This window comes from Bos indicus x Bos taurus, chromosome 25, assembly GCF_003369695.1.
Source record: "Bos indicus x Bos taurus breed Angus x Brahman F1 hybrid chromosome 25, Bos_hybrid_MaternalHap_v2.0, whole genome shotgun sequence".
NCBI classification, from domain to species: domain Eukaryota; kingdom Metazoa; phylum Chordata; class Mammalia; order Artiodactyla; family Bovidae; genus Bos; species Bos indicus x Bos taurus.
The window spans coordinates 5,702,409-5,726,967 of record NC_040100.1 but is presented as its reverse complement, the minus strand read 5'-3'; the positions used below and the strand labels follow the sequence as shown (position 1 = coordinate 5,726,967).

The 24,559-nt window shown below is 46.8% G+C and overlaps 2 protein-coding genes and 1 long non-coding RNA gene across 4 annotated transcripts in view; 1 reads left to right on the top strand and 2 right to left on the bottom strand.

Moving 5' to 3' along the window:
* Positions 1 to 318: 318 nt before the first annotated feature.
* Positions 319 to 9,595, bottom strand: TMEM225B (transmembrane protein 225B). The gene is made up of 6 exons (XM_027527733.1): positions 9,469 to 9,595; positions 8,191 to 8,268; positions 5,797 to 6,007; positions 5,346 to 5,492; positions 4,512 to 4,649; positions 319 to 747 (listed from the first exon to the last, which is right to left on the bottom strand). Exons 2-6 carry the CDS (start codon positions 8,200 to 8,202, stop codon positions 575 to 577), a joined length of 681 nt encoding a protein of 226 aa, XP_027383534.1. The 5' UTR covers positions 8,203 to 8,268; positions 9,469 to 9,595; the 3' UTR covers positions 319 to 574.
* Positions 6,445 to 8,776, top strand: LOC113883762. Its single transcript, XR_003508733.1, has 2 exons — positions 6,445 to 6,713; positions 7,501 to 8,776. It is a non-coding gene; the product is annotated as an uncharacterized LOC113883762 (long non-coding RNA).
* Positions 9,508 to 24,559, bottom strand: part of LOC113883755 (zinc finger protein 239-like) — a 21,672-nt gene continuing 6,620 nt past the window's right edge. Inside the window, exons 2-4 of one of the 2 annotated variants that reach the window (XR_003508732.1) lie at positions 21,983 to 22,143; positions 15,179 to 16,357; positions 9,508 to 9,595 (exon numbers count right to left, since the gene is read on the bottom strand). Coding sequence is in view for 1 of the 2 variants with exons in the window: in XM_027527726.1 (XP_027383527.1) it covers positions 15,414 to 16,357; positions 21,983 to 22,058 (1,020 nt within the window). In the remaining variant the exon portion in view is untranslated. Of the gene's footprint in view, positions 9,596 to 13,868; positions 16,358 to 21,982; positions 22,367 to 24,559 lie in introns of those variants that run through there. The other variant, XM_027527726.1, reaches the window with a different exon arrangement.

Genomic DNA, 24,559 nt, shown 5'->3' with positions numbered 1-24,559 from the left:
ATTTTTTTTTTTTTTTTTTTTTTGTCTGGGAACCCTTTTTAATGTCACTATCTCAAACACCTTCTGCTGTGGTTATATTCTGTTCAGTTTTTATTTTCCAAAACCTCGTATCACTTGGTCATTTCCTGATACTCCTCCCTCCCCTCCTGCCCTCTAGGCTGCAAGCTGGTGTTTTGTTTGTTTTTCGGTCACACTGAACAGCACTCAAGATCTTAGTTCCCCGACGAGGGATGGAACCTGTGACCCTTGCAGTGGAAGTGTGGAGTTTTAACCACTGGGCCACCAGGGAATTCCCTTGTCTGTTTTCGGAGGTATGGATTAACAGACGGTAGTCCTCTTTTTATTGAAAACACATGTCCAAAAAAATCACTCAGAAAGCTCAGGAAGAATTAAAAAAAACGTTTAACAAATATCAAACACACGCAGGATAGAATCACTGTGAGGAGGGGGAAGGGAGGGGTTGACTTGACACTCAAAAGCCTCATCAGAAACGGCAGAGACTGGGGGAGATTGAAGAGCCACACACACTGACACATGTGCACTGGACGAAGGGCAGGGCACAGACTGTCTGGGTCTAGATAATGGTTTCTTCCTTCAGCAGCGTCTCCTTCTGCATGGAGCTCAGTTCTCCTCCCAGACTATCCAGGTTTTCCAGGTACGAGATCTCTTGGGTGTCCTCAGTACTCTGGGAAATGGGCAACAAATGGCATCTAGGGCAGGCTATTTCTTGGATGAGGCAGATGGCACCTGGGTCACAGCAAAAGTTTGAGTCAGGAGAGAGAAAGTGTATCAAGCTCAGTGCCCTGGAGGTTGGAAATTCCCTCCTCTGACCTGATTCCTCTGGTCTGCACCTGCCCTCCAATTTAGAGTTTTACAGAAATAGAAGGCAAAACAGTACATTGACAGACAAAGCATACAAATAGATGTATAAACTCAAGGAACCATGGCCAGTGCTGGAAGTCATCTGAGCAATTGTCTAACCATTAATTGGTAAGAAAACCAGGTTTCAGAGAGGAAGGTCAAACACAAAGTCCAGGCCTCTTCATGCCCAACCCATTCAAAATTCTCAGTAAGTTTTGAATCTTACTGGAAGGAAGGGAGAGTGAATATTAAGGAACAAATGGAGATACCTGACTGGATAAGAAATGCTGCATTATGGCTAAGACTGAGATAAAACAACTTCTATTTTCAGCTTTACAGTCAACAAGATACTCCCCCACTAAATAAAACTTCTAAATATTTCTTCAAAAACCTATTTATAAATACATCATCAAGTTGGCATCAGAGTAAGACATTTTCAGAAGCCAAACCATAATGATCTTAGGAATCTAGAAGGTTAAGCAAACACACAATTAGCCTTCACCTTGGAGACATCTATTCAACCCAGGTGACCCTGAGTTTCCATTCAGTTGGCTATTTAGGACACAGAAAATAAAAGGAAAGCCCAGGTCCTGTGTGCAATGAGGGGATCTAGTAAGAGTCAACCACATGAAACTGGAACTTCAAAGTTGCCTGCACGGATTCAGAATTCACAAGCACAGGCTAGCTATTATGTGGGTCTGCAGCTAGACTCATAGTACCTAAATATTTTGATTGGGATCCTAGGGTAGTTGTTGTGCACCCAGGCACCAGGCAGAAGCAAATGCAAATCCTTTTTTAAGGAAACACTTTAAATACAGGCCTCAAAGATCTGCCAAAAAAAATTTTTTTTCAAGGAAAATGAGTTCACAGTCAAAACCCACAGAACATAGGAAGGAACAAGGCACCACAAGCCAGGGCTTGTAGAAACAAGGGCAAGTAATTCAACTTCAAAACTTATAAGATACAGAATATAAAGTGAGTATGTTTAACATGTATAATAAAAATATATTTAGAGCAGAGATTTAAAACATAAGGAAAAAGTATAAAATGAGATTTACAGGAAAATACAATGTTTAGTTATAACGTAGATTCATTGAAATAAAAATTTAAAGGCTAGGTTAAATAGATCAGACACAGCTAAAAAGTGAATGGATAAAACTGAAGATATAGCTAGATACATTATTCAGAATGCAGCCCAGAAAGACAAAGACGGAAAATATGAAAGAGAAACGGACAGACATGCAGGATAGAGTATTAAGGTCTAACAGAAGTCCTCCTGGGGTTCCACAAAAGACAAAAAGAAAAAAAAAGATATTAGGGAGGAGCAAAAAATGTTCTAGAAATACCACTCCTCAGCTTCAGTTCATGCACCAAATTGTACACTTTAAAAATAATGCATGGATGAAAGAAGTAATAAGGGAACAAGAAAATATTTGAAATTGAACAACAAAAAATATTACACATCAAAATGAGAGCTTCAAATAAAGATGCAATTCTTAGATGAGGAGTAAAGCTTTAAATGCCTACTTAGAAAAGAAGAAATAATCCATGAGCTTAGATCCTGATTTAGGAAGTTGAAAAAGGAACAGAAGAATAAACACACAAAAAAATTAAGTAGTGGGGAGGGAAGTTCAAAATAAGAGGCAAAAAGCAATTTTGTAGAAAACAAACAAGAAGGTTTGTTTCAAGAAAACTAAAAAGTTGATTCTTTGAAAAGACTAAAACAACTGATAAACCCTTGACAAACTTAGTAACGAAAAAACAGAAAAATCAGGTATGAAAAAGCATACAACTACAGATGCAGAACAAAATTTAAAAAATATTTTGTCAATAAAATTTAAAACTTAGATAAAATGTATAAAGAAATATATAACTTGGCAAAACTGACTCAAGAAGAAACAAAATACCTGAATAGTCATGTAATCATTAAAGAAACTGAATCATTAACTTAAAAATTCTCCCATAGAAAAATACCATGCTCCTTCTACTGGAAAGCTTAGTTACACAATTAAATACTCAAGGTAGTAAAAATAAATGAAGCTTAGTTCCTCATATTAATATGGAGGAATCTCGAGATTATAATATCAATCAAACATAGCAAATTCCAAAAGAAAAAATACAGTATCATAATGCTGCTGCTGCTGCTGCTAAGTCACTTCAGTCGTGTCCGACTCTGTGCGACCCCATAGACGGCAGCCCACCAGGCTCCCCCGTCCCTGGGATTCTCCAGGCAAGAACACTGGAGTGGGTTGCCATTTCCTTCTCCAATGCATGAAAGTGAAAAGTGAAGGTGAAGTCGCTCAGTCGTGTCCGACTCTTAGCGACCCCATGGACTTCAGCCTACCAGGCTCCTGGGTCCGTGGGATTTTCCAGGCAAGAGTACTGGAGTGGGGTGCCATCGCCTTCTCTGCAGTATCATAATACTCATATAACATTTTAAAGTATGCAAAACTAAATAATACATTGTTTAAGGATATACAACCATGTAGTAAACATAACTGGCATAAATTTCACAATAATTGATTCCTCGGGATAGAGAAGAAGGTGAGAGAAGGAAGAGCCACATGGTGGGGGGAAAAACTTCAAAGATACTTAATATTCTAACATATTTCATTAATTTTAACAAGCCCATTTTTTTCCACATGTTAACATCTTGAAATAAAGATGTGCCTTACAAGCTATGAGCACCTTAGAATTATATTTGGCATCAGTCTTTTCTTTCTCAGTGGTACATAAAATAAGGGTGTAAATTCTAAACAATGGATTTGACAAAATATGGCTAGTTCTTAAATATATGGTGGAAATATGGGTGTACAGTTTATAATTACTTATATCTTACAGATATATCCTTTGTTATATGTTCAACATATAATAAAATTGAGTCTAAATAGGTTATGATCATGGGTCAGGTTAATATTGTGGGAAGAGGATGAGGAGTAGGGACAATTAGACAGGATCAGATGGGATGAAGAACTTAGATGATGATGATAAATAAAGAAAAAGGGATTCAAGTGAGAAATAAGATCACAGATTTCAAGCTAGAGAGATAGGGATAGAAAGCCTTAGGAACCAGGATGGTGTAAGGGAGCACATGAAATGTGCAAGTTTGGTTCTAAAGTCAAGGAAGACGGGAATGGGGAGGGTGAGGGTGGGGGACAGAGTTGAGGTAGGCCCTAGAGCGGTGCTGTCCAACAGAACCTTCTGCATCCGCACTGCCCAATGTGGAAGCCACTGAGCACGTAACAATGTGGTTTTTGAATATGTGAGGTGTAGCTGGTGTGACCGAGGAACTCAATTTCTAACCTTATTTCGTGTTAATTAATTAAAGTTACCTAGGCACATGTGAAGGCTTCCCTGGTAAAGAAACCACCTGCAATGCAGGAGACCCAGGTTCAATCCCTGGGTGGGGAAGATCTCCTGGCAAAGGAAATGGCAACCCGCACCAGTATCCTTGCCTGGCAAATCCCATGGACAGAGGAGCCTGGCGGGCTATGGTCCATGGGGTTGCAAAGAGTCAGACACGACTGAGTGACTAAACAACAGCAACAGCCACATGTGACTAGGGTTTTGAGCAGCACAGCTCTAAAGCACCCACAGCTCCTGAATCCAGACAGAGGGTGGGGAGAGGGCACCAGCCCCAAATCACTCACCAGCCACCATGAACAGAAGGATGCTGAAACCCAGGACGTAGTAAGGCCACTGTATGGAGAACTGCGGGGGGCTGGGCTTCATCCGCAGACTCTGGATCTCCAGGGCATGCAGCAACAAGGCCAGGAAGGCACAAGCCCCTGCGGGATCACAGGCAGGCTCCCTTGGTCTCCTCCTGCCCCTGCTCCAGCCTTCCAGCACCTGCGTGAGGCTCCCTTCTCCTGCCCGGGCCCCTTTTGCTTTCAGAACCAACAACCTTCACCCACACACCTGTCTCACCCTCCTTCCTAACTCTTTGCAAAGCCCGTGTGCCTTGCCTCTCAGAAACCTCTTTCCCAGGTACCCTCTGTGCCTGTGCCCTGGGCCGACTCCAGATGGGCCCCGGGTGTGACGCTCCCACTGTGAGCGTTCCACGTCCTCCATCTGATGGGAGCTTCCCAGGGCAGGGCCTTGGTCAGCCTATTAAAGTTAGAAGGTTCTAGAGGGCAGAGATGGTCTCTTCCATTCGTTCATCCAAGAAACATTTGTATTTGGTTTATAGTCTATATTTCAATTATATTATAACTCTATACCAGGTTCCAGGACAGCTGCTAGGATAGAGATGATGGGAAAGACCCCCAGAGAGATGTTGCCAAGCCAAGGTGATGAGGGCTGTGCCCTCTGGAAGTGCAGTTAGGAGGAGCCCCAAGGAGGGGGTGGCTGTGCCCTGGGCAACTTCACAGAGATGGAAACAGAGGAGAGGGGCCCTAGAAAGTCCCTCTCCTGACCGCAGACAGAGACCATCCCCCCATCTTTGGACCCCTCCCCAAGGCTGGGGCCCACCTGCTGCTCCCCACCTGTGAGGAAACTGATGAAGGCTGACACAAAATTGTGCTTCCGGGTCCTCGGAAAGAGCTGAGACGCAAAGGACACCATGATGAAAGTGGTGAGGAAAGACAAGACAACGGCGGACAGCAGGGAGACTCGGCCGAGGATGACGTAAACTGCAGGGGAGGGCAGGAGGGAGAGCAGGCTGGGCCCCGGCACTCAGCCCAGAGGACGGAGCCCGGCCAGCCTCAGGTCCCCAACCGTGGCCTGGGGCCAAAGTTCCAACCCCCCCATGGGTAGACCGCACATCATTAACACCTTCCCAGCTGCCTACTTTCGTCTAACCCCAAGAGACAGAGAAAATGTCCTTTCAGGCATGTTCATTCTGTTCTATCTGCCCCCACCAGTCCTCTGTCACCCCCCAAACCCCAAGCTGGCCCTGCTTCCCTCCCCCCGATCCCCGCCTTCAGCCCTCCATACTGGATAAGGGTCGAGGCTTCCAGCACTTGATATGGAAGCAGTTCTCAAACAGGCCACTGAAGAACACTTCCTGGGACTCCTCGTTCACCAGCCGCACCCAGAAGGGGAAGATGGAGACCAGCAGGATAAGCAGGTAGCCCAGGGAAGTCAAGGCAGGGGCTATGGCCCAGGTGAAGCCCTTCACATCTCTGTCCTCTATCGTCAGCATCACCTGGGGGAGGAACAGTGAGGAAGCCCCACGCGGCACCAGGTGATGGAGATGGTGCCCGTGGACACGTCAGCGGACGTGGGGCTCAGGAAATGTTTGCTTTGCTTTAATTAACCTTCCAGACCTCTTCAGCTGGCCTAGCCAACACAGAAAACCTTTTCTCTCACTAACTCACTGGGTGATCTTGAGTGTGTGTAGTCCCTTCTTTGAGCCTCGATTTCCACCTTGGTAAAATTTCCACCCTCCCAGCTCTAAAGTTCTAACTTTTCAGTTCTGTTTAACAGCCCCCGCCCCACCTCCCCACCGCCCCACCCCCTCCCTCACCCCACCGCAACTGGCCACAGAGCCTCTCCAGTCAGCTGTTAGCTACTGTCTGCCCTTGGAGATTTCAGAATGACGACCAGGCAGGGAGTGGAGTGCCTTTAAAACCAGGGCCTGGAGTGCCTTTACTCAGGGACTGGCCCTCTTGCCTCAGGACCTGGGGTTTAGATGGACAGGGGTCCACCTGGTCCTCTGCTGAAAAATGAGCAGAAAATATACACACAGAAACTTTTAAAAATAGTTTTAGAGTTTCATAGACCCTCCTGAAGCCCTAGGCTCCCTCTAGGCCTGGAGGTTGAGCCCCTCAGTTAAGGATCCCTCAAAACTTCTCCATCACCGCCAGCTGTATCAAGAAGTCTTCCTAGAAGGAACACCTGTGATATGGAAGGTAAGCACTGGCTGGAATTGGCTGTAGAAGCCGTGACTGTGTCCCAGTTTTATCACTTGCCGGCTGGGTAACCTCGGGGAACTTACTAAAACTCTCAGGACCTTGGGTTCCTCATTTGGAAAAGGGAGGAGATAACACTTGCCCATTGAGGTTCTTGGGCGGACCAAGTAACATGCTGCAAACAAAGCGTCAAGCACAGTGCTCAGGGCCCAGGTGCTTGGTGAAGGATTCACCTGGTCAGCCTCCTCTGCCTTCACCCAGCCTGGCAGCCCTGAGGAACGAGGTGGAGAGGGCCAAGGAGGGGGAGGAGAGGAGGGTCGTTGGAAGCCTGGGTGCAGCAGCGAGGGTGGGCCCTGTCCAGATGGCCCCCGATGACCATAGCCACATGGCAGTGCAGGAAGGTGGCATCCGGAGGTCAGAGGGACAGGACAAGGGAGATGGGGACACCCCGAGACAACAGCCCTTGTTTCTGCTGCCTCAGCAGACTGTGCCTGGCAGCGCCAAGCTTCCAAGCTGCACATAGCAAGTGAGGGGCTTCCCTTTCCTCTCAGCCCCCGTGTGTGCCCAGGCACTGGGGCCCCTCCAAGGCCCTCATACGGACCCCTCACTGCAGCCGGGCGCAAGGAGCATCTCTGAGGCTTTGAGATCGTCTGATCACAACAGAAGAACTAGCCAGAGGGCAGAGGAAATCCACTGCTTATAGAAGAGTTAACAACTGTTCCTCTTTGACTGCTGTCAGAGCGATTGGGAAATTTCTAAAGCACTCTCTCTTTCTGTCATTCCCCAGTTTTTCTTCTTCCCACCTGAAAAAATTTATCCTGCCCTCTCTGCAAAGCTACCCTTTGAGATCTCTCCACCCTCCGGGCAGTACTGATGAGTCACCCGAACTTCAAGGCCTTGGTTTCCTTCACTCTAAGAAGATGAAGTCACTGGACCAGAGAGAGTTGAGTCCTGGCTCTAAAGCTCTCCAGGTAGGAGTCATGGCCGCATCTTGACCCCATCCTCTTCAGGGAATGGCGTACCCTGGACATTTTCAACTGATGCTCTGAGTCCCTTCCTGTCCCCAACCCCCACCCCTCTGAACTTCAACTTGTCTAAACTGACCTCAGTGTCCCCACATTTCAATCACCGGCTCCATCACCCACACTCTAGTCTGGAGTTCGTGCTGCCTTCTCTGTTTCTCCCACACTTGAACCTCATCAACCGTCCTCACCTTCTCAAGTTTTCTTTCATAAAGTCTTTAAAGCACCCACCCTCCTGACCCCACACCCCCCATGACTCTCTCCATTCCTGGAACACCACAGTCACCCCAAGCATCTCCAGTCTGGGTTTCTTCCCTGAGGGCAGGTCTCTTCCCCTTTAAGCCTTTTAAATCCCACATCTTCTGCAAACCTCAGCTTGGCCCTTTCTACTCCCTGGACTCTCCCAGCCACCAGTCTTTATCCATTCACTCCACAAAAACGAACTGTGTACTTACTGGGCGCCCCATGCCCAGCTTAGGCCAACGGGGAGAATCAGGGATGAAAAAAGACAGGAACTCTCAGGCTCTGGGTAACTACTGGGGAGAAGAGACACATAAACTCGTCAGGCAGTACAGTGCTTTCCCCTCCTCACCTGAGGTGACTCCGAGCTGTCCCCTGGCCTGCCCCAGCTGCTCTCCAGAGAGGAGGACCCTGCAGGCCTTTCTCCAGGGATAAGCCAGCCTCTGCATGGAGCTGCCCTCAGTGCTGGCTCTGGACAACTGGGCACCAGGGACATAAGCCAGACTCAAAGGACCACGGACATGTTACCATAAAGGGGGATTTGCAGATCCTTTTGTACTGATGAAGAAATATCTGGAAAGGAGAACAGACTGGTCCAGGATGCCACAGTCAGTCAGAGTGGACACAGGGACCACAACCCTGAACAGCCACCCCATCTCCTCACCTCACCACTGGCCGGCAGTTGGGTTTGGGATTCCCAAAAGTAGAGGAGAAGGAGACAGAATGGGGTGAGGGGAAGAGGGTTGCCAACTTTTTACTTTGCCAAGAACATTCAAAACAAAACGGACTTACTATCATCTACTCTCACTGACGTTTCAATTATTTTGACAAGGGCCAATGACTGGAAGAGCTGCGTGCCCGCTGGGCCTGGTTCCCGCTGGCAGAGTCTCTCCCTGCGCTCCAGCGCCCAGCCCTGGAGCAGCCCTGTCAGCAGCCCAGGTGCAGTGCAGCCCAGATAAGTGTATCCCGGGCTGGAACCGGGAAGGGAACTGTCTGGGCCCCCCGGAGCCTCACTCCCCACGTGTCCCACCAGCCAGTAATCTGAGGTCACTTGGGCTGAAAGTGCCTTAGGCTGGGTGAGGGGTTCCTTCCACTGACGACCCTCCTCGGTCCTTAGTGGTCCCAAAGCCCCAGTGACATTATCCAGACCCATAGATGGGTCCTGACCTGGCCATTGGGCCCCAGATCCAGCCCGACGGCTCCCAACAGAAGGGTAATATTTGGCCTGGGGGGCCTCCTTCACGCCCTCCCCCTCCCAACCCGAGGTTCCACCTCCGCTCGCCCCTCCCCACCGGTCTCCAGTCCCTACACCTGCCCCGGCTGCTGGCACAGCCCTTTGGCCGGTGGTCAAGACCCTCCTTTGCTCTCCGCCCGCCTCAGGCCAGCGAGGGGATGCTCAGTCTCCCCACGGAGCCCACCGAGCCGGAGCCCTCGGGGCCCTACGACTGGGGAAACCTGGCCTCCCAGACGGTTGCGGTCCAGGCCTTGCTCACCGGTACGCAGAATGGGGTGGGGGTGGGTGCACCCTGAAGTCCACCGGATTCGAATGCCAGCTCTGCCATCACCAGCAGGGTGCCCTTGGGGAAGTTATTTCTTCTTCCTGGGCGTCAGTTTCCTCATCTGTGAAAAAGGCATGATCATAGTGACTTCTCCAGCGGGCTGGCTGGGAGGGCCTGGGAGACGCGCTGCCGGACCTCGCGCTCACCCCCATCCCCCGCATTCCCAGTCTTTCCCTCGGCCTTGCCCTGCGCATGCACTCAGGCACATCCCACAAACCCCGCCCTGGCCGGCAGTCCTCTGCCCTCCACTAAAAAGGCTGTGTACACCTCTCCCAAGGCGGGCTGGTTTTAAACTTAGGCTCTTCGAAGAGAGGCACTCTAGCTCCTAGCCCTGGTGGTTGAGCTGGGGGGCTAGTTTGTGTGGCAAGAGGGGCCACACTTGGAGCTGGATGAGTCACCAGCTCCCCGTGATTTGAGACTAAGCTCATCAAGGAAAGGCATTTATAATTCTTTAAGATTTTCAAGAACCAGGACCATGTCTGGCACCTCCACACACCTCTCCACTAGCAGGCACATATTCAAAGACAACAGGAAAGGATGAGAGCTGATGAACCATTAATTTATTGAATCACCTAACATGTGAGACGTGATTATCTACCATGTGAAAGAGGGCTTCCCTGGTGGTTCATATGGTAAAGAATCTGCCTGCAAAGCAGGAGACCCAGGTTTGATCCTTGAGTGGGGAAGATCCCTCGAAGGAAATGGCACTCTAGTATTCTTGTCTGGGGAACGCCATGGACAGACAAGCCTGGTGGGCTACAGTCCATGGGGTCGCAGTCAGGCATGACTGAAGCGACTGACATACATCATGTGAGAGGCTCATTGTATAGTCAGTATTCTACCTGTCATAAGGTTCAGACCCCAATTTGTAAGGCCTCAGGCAAGACAGGTCTTTCTTGGCTTAGTTGGGGCAAGGCAGAGTACAGTTGGGAAGGCCTGGAGCCAGGCCCGGGAGACCTCTCTGCCCTGCTCTCAGAGATGGTGTTTGATCACTCCATCCCAGAGGCTGTCGTTCTCCAGGTGGGAGGGGAAATAGTCAACTTCTAGACTCACAGCTTCACTTTTAGTCACCCTCAGGAAAAAGAATGTTTTCTTCACCCTATTCCCACCCCTACTTGGTTCCCAGTTCCCCAGGGATTCTGACTGGCTCAGCTCTGGTCACAAGCTCATTCCACTCCACCGAAGAAGATGCATCAGCTGTGCCCCACAGAAGCCAAGCAGGTAGAATCATCAAAGTTGAAGGTTTTGAGGAAGGAGGCAGATGAGACCCCCAGGGAATCGCGATTTCCAAGACAAGAATAGCAGGATATGTAAGGGAGGAGGCTGGGCCCTGCTCAGATGACACATTTCTTTTCTTGAAGTCAGATCTCCCCGACCACACATGCATAGAAAAGGCTCCTTGGAGGCCAAAGGGAAGTGATGCCAAGGGATGTTCCCTACCCATGTGCCTTTTCAGTAAAATCCATCTTGGCTAAGAGATGCGTGCACACACACAGGAGGATCCTGAGATGTACCAAATATGGACCAGGCAAATCAAAATGATTGGCCAAAGGAAAACCAGAAGAAATGCCCCATAAAAGTAATTCAAACTGCCACAAGGGGGCCACTCATCGACTCTCTCTCTCTCTCTCCCTGAGTCTATCAACACAAACTGTATTTTTGTCCCGTCTTTAATACTTTCACTATTTTCTGTCTTTGTGGGAATTCTTTTCTGCAAAGCCAAAGGGTCAGGGCCCTTGTCACTGACCACTGGTCTAGTGGCTAGGATCTGGTACTACCGCAATCTCTGGCTGGGAACCGAAGCCTTGCTCCAAGCAGTTGCAGGCCAAGGCCACTAGAGATCATATCAGACCACTTATCTGGAGCAGCCAAAGAACGTTCTAAAAAGGAAGAGGGATGGTGTTCTCAGAAGAAGGAGAAATTATGGCAGACTGTAACAGCATCTTCATACGCACCCTGTCACACTTAAATGTTGTTATACAGCAAATCTAAATCACTGGTATGAATATGCCCAAGCTACCTGGGCTTCTCAGGTGGTTCAGAGGTTAAAGCGTCTGCCTGCAATGCGGGAGACCTGGGTTCGATCCCTGGGTCGGGAAGATTCCCTGGAGAAGGAAATGGCAACCCACTCCAGTATTCTTGCCTGGAGAATCCCATGGACGGAGGAGCCTGGTGGGCTACAGTCCACAGGGTCGCAAAGAGTCAGACATGACTGAGCGACTTCACTCACTCACAGATGGAAAAACTGAGCCCCTGGTTAAGAACATGTCCAAACTATCACATGAATGGTTGCTAAAAAATCATGGGCGATTACTAAAAACATTAGGCTGTGGAGGAATAGATTCTTCACATGGTGCTGGAGCTTATCCTTCTCACAAATTACTAATTGCAAAAGAAACACCTATCTTTATACAGAAGAGATCAGGCGGTCACTCCCTTAAGCCGGTAAACCAACAGTATTACTTGGGGTAGAGTCATCTCATGTCACGTGCCCCTTGAGGTGACAGCAGTATGAAGGAAGCGTCGCCTGTGAGGTGCTCTTTCCAGAAGTAGATCATCAGGCCTCTAGACCTCGTTCCAGTTGAGAGAAAATACAGAGGGTAAGGAGGAAGCTAAACGCCACCTCAGGAAAACAAGGAAATCAATTTCATGGAAAGTTATAAAAGGTAACTGTTCTTGACTCCTCCAGAAGTCAGTCATTAAAAAAAAAAAGGTGGGACTCTTCTAGATTAAAAGAATCTAAAGAGATATAAAGCCAAATGTAATGTGACTCTTGATTTTTTTTTTTTTCTGATTTGAAATAAGCTAGCTATAAAACACATTCTTGGGACAACCAAGGAAAATCTAAATACAGACTACATTTTAGATGGTATTATGGAATTTAATTTTTTCTTAGATATGTTAATTGTCTTGTGATTACGTACAAGAATGATCTCTTAGAAAAAGCATGCCATAGTATTGGGTTTGCCACAAAGTTCGTTCAGATTTTACTGTTACAGGAAAATTTGAACAAACTTTTGGCCAACCCAATACTCAGGGTAAAGCTTACTTTCAAATGATTCAGGGCGGGGGAAAGCACATAAATAGAAAGCAAATATGGAAATATGGTAATACTGTTTATCTAAGTGGAGGATATATAGGGTGTTCATTAGTCTACTCTTTGAAGTTTTCTGTATGTAAATCAGATTAAAAGTCAGAAAAAACAAAGAGACCTTGCCTGAGAACACACACAGCCAGAACCTGACCTGGGTTTATCATTCAGCCACTCAACACAAGTGCCTTCTCTAATGACAGATGTCAGGTGAGGTGCACACAGTCCCTGCCCTCACCAAGCTTGCAACTAGCACAAACAGATAAATCATTTTTTTAAAGTGTGATCAGTGCACAAAGAAGTAGAGCATGCTGTGGGAACTGTAGAGTGAGAACAATTCAGTCCAAGGGAAGACATGCCAAGGAGGCCCTTCTAGACAGAATCTTATGCCCAAACAGGGATTGCAATGTGCAAAGATTTTTACCTGCTCTCCAGCAAGAACTATTGTACATTGTACTTTGTGTATATGCACCAGTGTGCACAAACAGGACAAAAGTCTGACTTACCTTTATGATGGGTGTTTTCTAGTCAATTCTAGTTCTGCCTACTTTTTTCTTTTTACCCTTTGCTGGTCGCAACTCATTACAGTAAATTAATTTTGTGCCCCCCCCCCCCCCCCCCGCCCCGAGTGGCTCTTAACCTACATTTGAAAAATACAATGGCACCCCACTCCAGTACTCTTGCCTGGAAAATCCCATGGACGGAGGAGCCTGATGGGCTGCAGTCCATGGGGTCGCTAAGAGTCGGACACGACTGAGCGACTTCACTTTCACTTTTCACTTTCATGCATTGGAGAAGGAAATGGCAACCCACTCCAGTGTTCTTGCCAGGAGAATCCCAGGGACGGGGAGGCCTGGTGGGCTGCCATCTATGGGGTCACACAGAGTCGGACACGACTGAAGCGACTTAGCAGCAGCAGCAATGAATTTCAGAATGTCTGGCAGAAGGGGTGGCCACAGAGGGCTGGAGAAGTCAGTGGGCAGAGCTGGGATGAGAACGGTCTTGTTGATTTCAACATGAGGGCTGTGATGGGCTTTTGTGGGGATGAAAACAGTCACTTCTGGATGCCACTGTGGAAATTTGTCTTCTTCTTCCTCCTATCTCCCTTTGCCCGAAGACTCTTACCTCTTCAACCACAGCATAGGAAATGCCTCTCTCTCGGGGGGCCCAAGGCTGTATTCAAGGTATGGCTAGGAACTGCCAAGCCAGCCCCTCCCAGGATAAGAAATTGAGAAAGTGTATGTAAGTATCAGAAATTTAGAAAGTGTATTCAAGTTATCGTCTCCTCAGGAAGCATTTTCGTGCTTTCCCAGGTCTAGAGTAGAGGGACAGACAAGGGAGGAGAGAACTGTCTGTTCGAAAAGTCGGTGGAGAGCCTGTGAGCTGGAGCTAGAACCTTTAGAGTTCTGATTCCCCTGGGTTCTGTGCTTTCCTGGTCCCATGCTCTAAAGGGAAAACCCAAGTTACCCAAATTGAAGTTTTACTGCATATAACACAACCAGAACCTATCAATAAGCAGGCTCGTAGGGCCCCCACCCAATAGCTGGTTCCACTCCCAGTGCAAAGGTCCCTCCCACCACTCCTTCCATCTAGCCTGGGTCAAAAAACTTAGGGCTAAAGAAAAGTGTCCAGTGGATTAATTAGCTAAGCCACTGGCAACCTGGATATAATCAGTTTCAATGGAGCAGAAGCAGTGCCCTGTGCTAAGTGAATGGCAGTTACAAAGATAACAGCAACTGGTGAAAAAAAAATTTAAGGATATGAGAGCAAAGCATGTGTATGACTAGAATTCAGTCAGAGAAGGAAAATCATGATGCGACAGACAGACACACACACACACCTGGCCCGATAAAGGCAAAGAAGAATCCAGGGGAAGGCAGACTAGTTTCAGGCCCAGCCCCAGTCAGGGGAGTCAACAGATCAGCAACAATACCACATGTGAGCTACAAAATCACTGCTGCCTCTCTTCTGCCCTCTAACTCTCCCAAGAATCTCCCTGAGAGCCCAGACAGACTGAAAAACAGAAGAAAGGAGAAGTCTGACACATGCAGTTCAGTCTACTGGATTCTACACATAGCAAAGCCCATGATGTGATACTGAGAAATTATTTGGCTTAGAAAATTGGCCCATTTATTTAAAGCTTCTATAACATATAAAACAAAGAGAGATTCAGTAGTCTGCAGGATACTGAGGAGCAAAAATGGTGGCCCTAGAAAACCCAAGAGCCACTTCCATGTACAGTGACAACCAACAGGACAGGTGAGATAGAAGGAAACTATTGGTTTCAAGGGTCATCCTGCTGCTTTCCTGATCCATGAGTCTGAATCCCCCTGATTTGTTCTTCCCTGGAATGGACCTAACTCATCCTGTTTTCAGAAGATGACTGTAGAGATTTGAAAAACCAACCATAGAATCTCTCTCTGATGTAGATCCTCAAGATCAAATAAAAAGTAGTGCAAACTAAAAGTTCCATTTCAGTCACCCCCTCCATGGCGTCACTCTACCCCTTCTGCGCCCCTTTCTGACACACAGCAAGGCTCTCCCCATACCCACCATTCCCCCAACGTGAACTGGCCAATGCTGAGTAAGGCAGGAACTCTATCTAAAGGTTCTCATGCACTGAATGCATAAGAGATTTGTCTACTGTGTGGATTCTCAGGTCTTAGTAAGAGGTGAACTATGACTGAAGACAGTCCACATTCTCTACAGGCAAAGGTTTTCTCCCCAGTGCAAGTTCTCTGATGTCAGAGCTGAACTCCGACCAAAGGCTTTACCACCTTCACTTCATTTATGGTTTCTCTCTTGTATGGGTTCCCAGGTGATGAATAAGGTATGAACTGTGCTTGAAGGTTTTCCCACATTCTTTACATTTGGAAGATTTTACTCCACTGTGAGTCTTCTGGTGCTGAATGAGGTAGGAGTTGCAACTAAATGCCTTCCCACATTCACTGCACTCATAAGGTCTTTCTCCAGTGTGAATTCTGTGATGTTTGAAAAAGAGTGAACTCCTACTGAAAGATTTCCCACACTCATTACAGCCATAAGGAGTCTCTCCTGTATGGACCCTCTGATGTTCAACAAGGTGTGAGTTCCGACTGTAAGCTTTCCCACAGTCACTGCACTCGTAGGGTCTCTCTTTGGTGTGAACTCGCTGATGTTCTGTTAGATGTGAGCTCTGGCTGAAGGCCTTTCCACATTTGGTACATTCATAGGGTTTCTCCCTAGAGTGGATTCTCTGATGTCGGAGGAGACTTGAGCTCCGGCCGAAGGCTTTTCCACACTCGTTACACAGGTAAGGCATCTCTCCCGTGTGGGTGACCTGATGCTGGATGAGGTGTGAGCTGCGCCGGAAGGCCCTCCCACACTCATCACATTCATAGGGTTTCTCCTCAGTATGAATTCTTTGATGCTGAGACAGATTTGAACTATGGCCAAAGGCTTTTCCACATACATGACACTTGTAAGGCTTCTCTTGCGTGTGGATTTTCTTATGCTGAATAAGGTATGCATTCCGCCTGAATAATTTCCCACAAACATTGCACATTTGAGATTTCTCTTCAATAAGAACATATGACTGCTGGATGAAGTCTGACATGTTACTGAAGTTTCGCCCATATTCATAGGGTCCCTCATGTTTGTTTTGTTCACATTCATCTCCTTCATGTGGTCGTGTCCCTACTTCAAGAGTTTTCTGCTTTATAATTAATTGATCCTCAGTCCAGGTCTCACCATCTGACAGAAAATACAAAAAAGGTATATGTAACAGTAAAAACTCCTGGTGGGAAACAGGATGATTAAAGTATTCCAGGTTATTTGGTTCAAAAAAGTATGAAAAATGGCCTTGAAGTACAGGGGGAAAAAATGGATACAAGCTGAGCAGATCTGGAGAAAGTAGTGAGTAAACTAAAGTGAGGATTTATAAATGAAGTACCTAATCAGACAAGTACACTGGAATTAGCAGAATAGGAAAACAGAGTTTGAGGAAAGTGAGATCTTCTCAGAACACAGGAAGGGTGATGCTGGGGATTCTGAATGGAGAGAGGCAGGGACTGAGCAGATAAACCAAAGAGAACTTCACGCAAAGGTTCTGTCCACATGGTACCCTGGCCACATGGGTTGTCACTGTGGTAACAGGAAATACTCCCCATAACCAGACGCAGCACCTTCCTCATTCCTGCTGTCTCTCTCCACAGACAGACGCTCACATGCTCACTCACATGACATACTCAGACCTTAGAGGAACCGTTTTAGAAATGGTGCCAACTGAGAGGATTTGATAAAGAGAGGGGGAGAAGAGGAGGAAATGCTTAAAGTATGAAGCATGGGGTAGCAAGAAATACTTCCGTTATCTATTTCAGCTCTATTCCATATCTTTCATGTCTATTTCTAAGAGAACCAACAAAAACCAACTCTGCACCCTAGTTGTATCTAAGGGAGACAATGGAAAAAATCCGTTTACTATTAATACATTTCTCCTCCTAAGTTTTACTTATTAAATATGACTTACTGAAGTGCAGTATGTTACAGAAAGAAGGCCTCGGCTTAGAGTAATATTTCTGGAAGAAGGGGACGCTGAGGAATATCCAATGTAGTATCATTTCCATTAGCAATCAAAGTAAAACACATGCAGCCCAGATTTTAGTAGGGAATGGTCATTGTCTTTAAGGAATTTAGTAATTATCTGATATCAGAGAACCATATTTATATTTGTTCTCCACAAATTATCTGGTATCAGAGAACCATTTTACATTTGTTCTCCACCTCCAGATATGTCTTCTATACATTCCATTGGGATATTGGTTTTAATTTTTTGTGCGTGTGATGGGAACCTTTAAGATCTACTCTATAAGCAACTCTCAAATATACAACATGGTATTGCTAACTGTAGTCACCATGTTATACCTCAGCTTCCTGGGACTGACTTACCTTAGAGCTGTAAGTTTATACTTTTGACGCCCTTCATCCAGTTCTCCCACTCCCCACACCCCACTTTTGGCAACACCAACGTGTTCTCTGTATGCATGAGCTTGGATTTTTCAGATTCCACACACATGTGAGGTAATACAATGTTTGTCCTTCTCTGACTTATTTCACTTAGCATAATGCCCTCCAGGTCCATCCATGCTGTTACAAGGGCATTATTTGCATCTTTCTTATGGCTGGATAATATTTGTCTGCTGGTGGACACTTCGGTTGTTCCATGTCTTGGCTACTGTAAATAATGCTGCAATGAACTTGGATTTCATTTCCTCTGAATAAATACCCAGAAGTAGAATCACTGGATCATATGGTAGTTCTATATTTAACTTTATGAGAAACCTCTGTACCATTTTCCATAATGGCTACACCAATTTACATTCCCACCAACAGTACAGGAGGGTTCCTTTTTCACCACATCTTCATCAACACTTGTTATTTCTTGTCTTTTTGATAACAGTTATTCTAACAGGTGGGAGTGGATTGCTGGTTTACTGTTTGTACGTCCCCTTGCACAAGTGTTTACTTACCTGTTAGACTGCAAGCTCTGAGGGAGCAGAGAGAGACTTAGGTTTCTTCTCCATCTTCCTGATCTGGCCTCTGCCTGTTTCTCCAGCCTCATTCTGATCTTCTCCCCACACGAAGCCTCTTTACTACCTGTTGAACCACTCTCGTCACATGTGATGGCTGTGACATTCTAGATAAGGTGCCTTTTACTTGGCCCACTGCCCAACATGGTTGAGACTGTCAACCTCACTGCGCTCAAGCCCTGTTCAACATCACCTCCTCCATGAAGCTGAAGGTGATCCTTGAAATATTCCTCAAGTCACATAACAGTCACTCAGAACATTTTATTGAGCACCAACAACATGCCAGGTACAGTTCCAGACTCTGAGATCTGTCAATAAGCAAAACAAAAAAAATCCTCTTCCATTTTACTAAAGGAGATGGACAACAGACTATGTAAATTACATACTGTTAAAAGATTATAAAGATGCTATAAAAGCAAAAAAGCAAGGAACAAGGATTAGAGTGCCTGGGAGAGTGGGCAAAGGAGATGCAGTTTTAAATACCATGATCAAAGGAAGACTAAGAAAACGGCATTTAAGCAAAGACTTGAAGGAGATAAGGATTTCTGAGAAAGAGGATTACAAATAGAAGAAACAGCAACTGCAAAGGCACTGGGTATTCCTGAAGGCAAGTGTGACTGGAGCAGAATGAGCAAGAGAGAGAGGAGTAAGAAATGAGGTCAGAGACATAAAAGAGGATCAGAGAACACAGGCCACTGTGGCCACAGGTTTGTAAAGAGGTTTTACACTGAGCGAGATGGGAAGCCACTGAAGGGTTCTGACCAGAGGAAGACAATATCTGACACTTCAACAGGATCATGCTGGCTGCCATGCTGAGGAGAGACCATGGGGAGGCAAGTGCAGAGACAGGACAAGCAACCAGGCTGTGGCAACAATCCAGGTGAGAGACGATGGTGACATGAACCAAGATGGCGGCAGAGGAGGCGGTAAGAAGTAATTGGACTCTGGAGAGAAATGCTGACAGTCACATGGGTGGGATTCCTGACTGATGGATACGGATATGAAAGAAACAGGGGTTTCCCTCTAGATTGAGTAGCTGGAGGGATGGTGTTACCATCTCCTGAGATGGGTGGTGAGATGTGCAGTATTCATCAACCAGCTACAGCATCTCCAATAATTAAAAACAAGATTTCCAAGTGGCAGCTGTCATACCAGTCTCTTGAGATCGACTTGTCCCAAACTGGCACATACACTTCCAGTGTGCGAGTATTTGGTATATTCTTCAACTCTCCTGCAGCTTTAACATTTTTCGGAAAAAAAAAAAACACGGAAGGAGGCAACAGTGACCAGTGACTCTCTTCTCTGCTCCACATTCACTCAGTAAACAAATACTGTTGCTTCTACCTATGATGTACTTCTTGATTTTTTGCCCCTGCTTTCCTATTATCACTGCTAATATGCTCAAGTCAGATTCTAATCACCTCTCACACTAAACAGACCAGAATCTCTTCCTTGATCTGCAAGCTCATCTGCTAGCCTCCTGTGAAGCAAAGTTTATGTGCTTCAATTTCTAACAAACAAAATCTAAACTCTTTGGCTGGCCCGGTGTCCATCTTCCACGATCTTACACCACTCTGCCTTTACAGTCATCCTCTATCAGTCTACTCTGTGGTCCAATTACTCTGAACTGTTCCCCGAACATTTATCTCCCCACACAATTCCTTCTCCATTCAACTTTCTACCTCCACCTGCTACAGGTGGTTTCACTGCCAAGGGCCCAGATTCAATCCCTGGTCGGGGAACTAAGATCCCACAAGCTGCATGGTGTGACCCAAAACAAGAAAGAAACAGGTGGACAAACAGGAGTGGGAAAGACCCTGAGAAGGCAAGAGACAGAATCAGGAGAAAATGGTGCTGCCTATACCAAAGAACAAGAGTTTCAAAGAAGAGCAATCATGTCAATAAAAATACTAAGGGGTCAAAAAAAATTAGGGCTGAAGGAAAAAAAAGTGTCCAATGGATTCATTCGTTAAGCTACTGGCAACCTGGATATAATCAGTTTCGATGGAGTAAAAGCGGTGCCCTGAGCTAAGTGAATGGCAGTTACAAAGCTAACAGCAAGTGGTGAAGGTTTTTTTTAAGAGGTATGAGAGCAAAGGGAACAAAGGTGATTACACCTCTACTGCTGAGTCAACCACCAAGTCCCACAGGCTTCCATGTAAACGTCTCTAGCGTGTGTGTATTTATTTCCTTCTGGGCAGCCACCAGTCTATTTCAGGAGCTTGAGGGAGGAGCCTGCCCTGCACTGAGGTGACATGCATGGGACACTGGGATGTGTGTGATTTGGGGAGATAGAGGGTGTAGGCAACAGTGACGCAGAAAAAGGACACAAAGGCACAACAGCAGGTAAAGCAGAGTGTTTTTGGCATCTCCTCGTGCAGACACACCAGTCTGGCAGAGCCTGTATGGGGAAACATGGAGACAACGTTTAAAGCTGGGTTCAGATCACGCTGCAGAGGACCCTGAATGCCGGGACCCGAATGCCAGGTTATAGAGAATAGACTGTATACAGTAGGCACTGTGAACTAACATAAATAAATGAGTATTTTAGGAAGGTAAATAAGACACTTGGCCTTAGAAAGATGACCACTGAGGAGCCTGTGTAAGAGTCTATCCCTTCTGACCTAAAACCTGATTCTTTTCTTACTCTAAATTCTTTCAAGGCCAAACATATGACTTTCTAAGGCCTCCAGGGCCAATATCCAGTTGACAAGGCTCTCCTCTTGTGAACTTTCACACTGTTTATTATCCCATAATCTCTCATAGATAACTATTCCAACTCAACTCTAAGCTGGTGGCAGGGGCTAGATTTTCTTCCAACTTAGTCTCAGTACCTTGTAATAACAATTCAATAAATACTTGAGTTAAAAATTAGCCTAAAACAGAATTAGAGGCTAAACATGTAAAATAGTCTCCCAAACATAAACCTTCTCAAAATCCTTGATGTGGATTATCTAAGCCCTTGTCCCTCAATTAAATAATCCAATCCACTTTTTTTTAAAGGCCAAGATACAGCTTCCCAGGTACAGCTTCCCAGGTGGCACAGTTGGTAAAGAACCCGCCTGCCAATGCAAGAGACACAAGAAACATGGGTTTGATCCCTGGGTGAGGAAGATCCCCTGGAGAAGGAAATGGCAACCCATTCCAGTACTCTTGCCTGGAAAATTCCATGGGCAGGAGCCTGGCAGGCTAGTCCATGAGGTCACAAAGAGTCAGACATGACAGCGTGCACATGCGAGCACTACACACACACACACACCAGATAATGGGGGGATAGTACACTGAAATTTCAATGCTGATGTCTACAGTTCAATCTCATTTTCCATCAGCGGGTGGCTGGCCTGTCTACTGTACTCCACAGGCAGGGCACTCTCTTGAAGTTTATATCCTGGGTGGAAAATGTATCTTTCCTAATGATGAAAGACAGCTTGCCAAGAGAAGCCCAGTCTTTTCCTGGTACTTGGGATATAGGACACACTTGGCTGGGTTCATTCACTTATTCAGTTTACTTAGCCTCTCAAAGGCCAAGCAAGTTAACAGGTGCTGGAATGACAGATCCGAAAGACTTAGTGACATGGACAGTGCTGCTGCAGGTCTGCTCCACAGTAAGAGAGAAAATATTAGTGATAGGCTTCATTTACATGTAACAGAGCTTTAGGTTAAAAAAAAAAAAGTAAGTGTCTCGAACCAGGGTATTTCTAAGTGCACGGTTAAGCATGTCCATCTGATCTGAGGCCTCAATGGAAAGGACAAACTTTAGAAACAGAAAGCAGCTAGGTCAGCTCCTCACCCTTGGTCTTTCGAGGCTCCTGCTCGGGGGATGGACACGGGGAATCCAGGGACATCTGCTCGGGCGGTTTCTCCATGGACTGGGTCCAAACCCCGGTGCCGCTCCAAGGCCAAAGTCTTCTCTACAAGTCTTCAGAATCCGACACAGGGGAGGGGCAGCCACTTCAGGACAGAGAGCGAGAGGGGACAGATGTAGGGGAAACAGTAGGTGCCGCTTCCCAAAAGGCTCCCTGCCGGGGGTCGGACGGAGGAGCCCTGTCCTCCCAGCAGGCAGGCTGGGCCCAGCCGCGGGGAGCGCCCGGCCGGCAGCACGCCCCACCCCGGTCCCACTGGGGTCCCCCCGGCCCGACTCTCTTCGCCGCCCCGCGGACAGCCGGCCCGGCCCGGCCCGGACACTCACGCCCTCCGCTGGCCGATAGCGGCAGCGTCCGCCACCACGGCCTCCAGGGAGACCGGAAACGCGGGTTCCTCGGCGCGCACTTCCGGGGCCATCTAGGCAGCTCGGAGGTCTAATCTCGATCGCGAGTTCCCTGAGGATCCCCTGCGGGGTTGGGCTCAGAGGCGTCGTGTGGGGGCTTCCTTAGGCGTTTGTCCTCCTTCCCGAGGAGAGATTGAAGGAGGATGGAAGAGATTTCTCTTTTTGACCCTCATTGCCTAGGTGGACTTAGGACCTAAATTGGTTGTTTTTTCTTTATCATTCCGGTGTGCACCCTCCTCCGCTCTGCTCCACCCATCTCTACACCCCCGTTTCTTTCAGATCACAGGCCACGATGACCCTGCGGGCCTAGACCGGTTATCTACTCCCTCCGTGCAGCCCGTTGTGGCTTCAACACAGCCTCCCTGTTTTGCCTGGCGCACACGAAGAGGAGGAACACACCAAACGGGTGAAAGAGGAAGAAAAGCCTTAGATACAGGGTCAAGATCCAAACGCCTACTGCACCTGGAGTACTGGTTTGCAGAGGCATTATCTCATATGCTGAAGCAGGAAAAAGGGTTAAGGCAATGAGTTGTTCATGATCAAGGATTCTCCTGGTAAAGTCAAAAACGACAGCTACCAGTTGTGGAGCACTGAAAACTGACATCCCATTAACCCTCACAACAGTCCCGTAAGTTGGTATTTTTTACCATGTGCCAGAAGCGGCAGTTAGTGAGTGAACTAGAAGCAGGATTCAAACCCTGGCCTGTTCAAACCAGAGCCTGGAGGCTAACCACAATCAGCAAAGAAAAATGAAGGAAGACTGGGGGGAGTATTGTAACATGAGAAACTGCTAGAAAGAAAAACTTGTAATTATGCCCGAGTTGTAAAATTTATAGCATGGATGACATACAAACATAAGAGAGTAACCATTTTCTTAAAGTGAAGTGAATGGGATGAGGCAGCAAAATAATTCTAAAATAAATATTTTCTCTTTGATTTGTACAGAGCACCATCTATTTGAAACCATTCTTGGATTTTTCAACTACAAATTGGCACTTGTCAAGAGCATTTGCCAGCGACTGAACAGCAAGGGCATTCACCATCTGCCAGTGCTGCTGCAGTTGCTGACCTTCGATGTTCCCTGAAGGGAATTCAGGGTGGAGAGTGAGGCACCCTACTGGTATAACAGGTCTTTAGACATATTTTTAGAACTGATTTCATGATCCCAATCCTTGCATCTCCTCATATCTAGAAAAGCACTAAATCCTTTCATGATAATATCAGCTCCTCGTGACTAGCAGAAACCCTTTTATAAAATGAGTGCTTCCAAAGTTTATGCATTTTTTTTTATGCGTTTGTCACTTCTAAGTCAGGCTTTCTCGAGAGCTAACATTTCCTCAATGGTTTCCGTCTCCTCCCTCCCTCCCTCCTTTTCATCTTTTTTTCCTTCCCTTTCTTTTTCAGAAACCACCTTATCAATTTCTAAGCATTTTGAATTCCTAAAATGTGAACTGTTAAGTGGTCTGCCATTTGGCCCTAAAACAACTCTGGGCTCTCATGGCCTGTTTTTATCTGTACCATATGATTTTATTTCATCAGAACTTCATGTATTTGGACAGTAATAAACAACACAGGCAATGGCATCCCCCTCCAGTACTGTTGCCTGGAAAATCCCATGGACAGAGGAGCCTGGTAGGCTGCAGTCCATGGGGTCGCTAAGAGTCAGACACGACTGAGCAACTTCACTTTCACTTTTCACTTGCATGCATTGGAGAAGGAAATGGCAACCCACTCCAGTGTTCTTGCCTGGAGAATCCCATGGACAGAGAAGCCTGGTAGGCTGCAGTCCATGGGGTCACACAGAATCAGACACGACTGAAGCAACTTAGCAAACAACACAGAATCTAAGCCAAAAAAAAAAAAAAAGAGTGCTGCTTTGCATTGAACTCCCCCTTCACCATTGCATTGAAACCCCCCTGGAGAAGGGAATGGCAACTCACTCCAGTCTTCTTGCCTGGAAAACGCCATGGACAGAGGAGCCTGGCGGACCCCAATCTGTGGAGTCACAAAGAGTTGGACACGACTGAGCAACTAACACATACACATACACCCTTCACTGAAATCTTGTATGTTGACTTACCCCCACTGCTGCTTTGGAGC

What these genes read in the sequence shown, in the direction of transcription:
- TMEM225B (XM_027527733.1), bottom strand. An exon ending in GAAGCCTCGACCCTTATCCA is followed by an intron (nt 5,493 to 5,796) that starts GTATGGAGGGCT and finishes CCTCCCCTGCAG; the next exon opens with TTTACGTCATCCTCGGCCGA. An exon ending in CTTCATCAGTTTCCTCACAG is followed by an intron (nt 4,650 to 5,345) that starts GTGGGGAGCAGC and finishes GTGATCCCGCAG; the next exon opens with GGGCTTGTGCCTTCCTGGCC.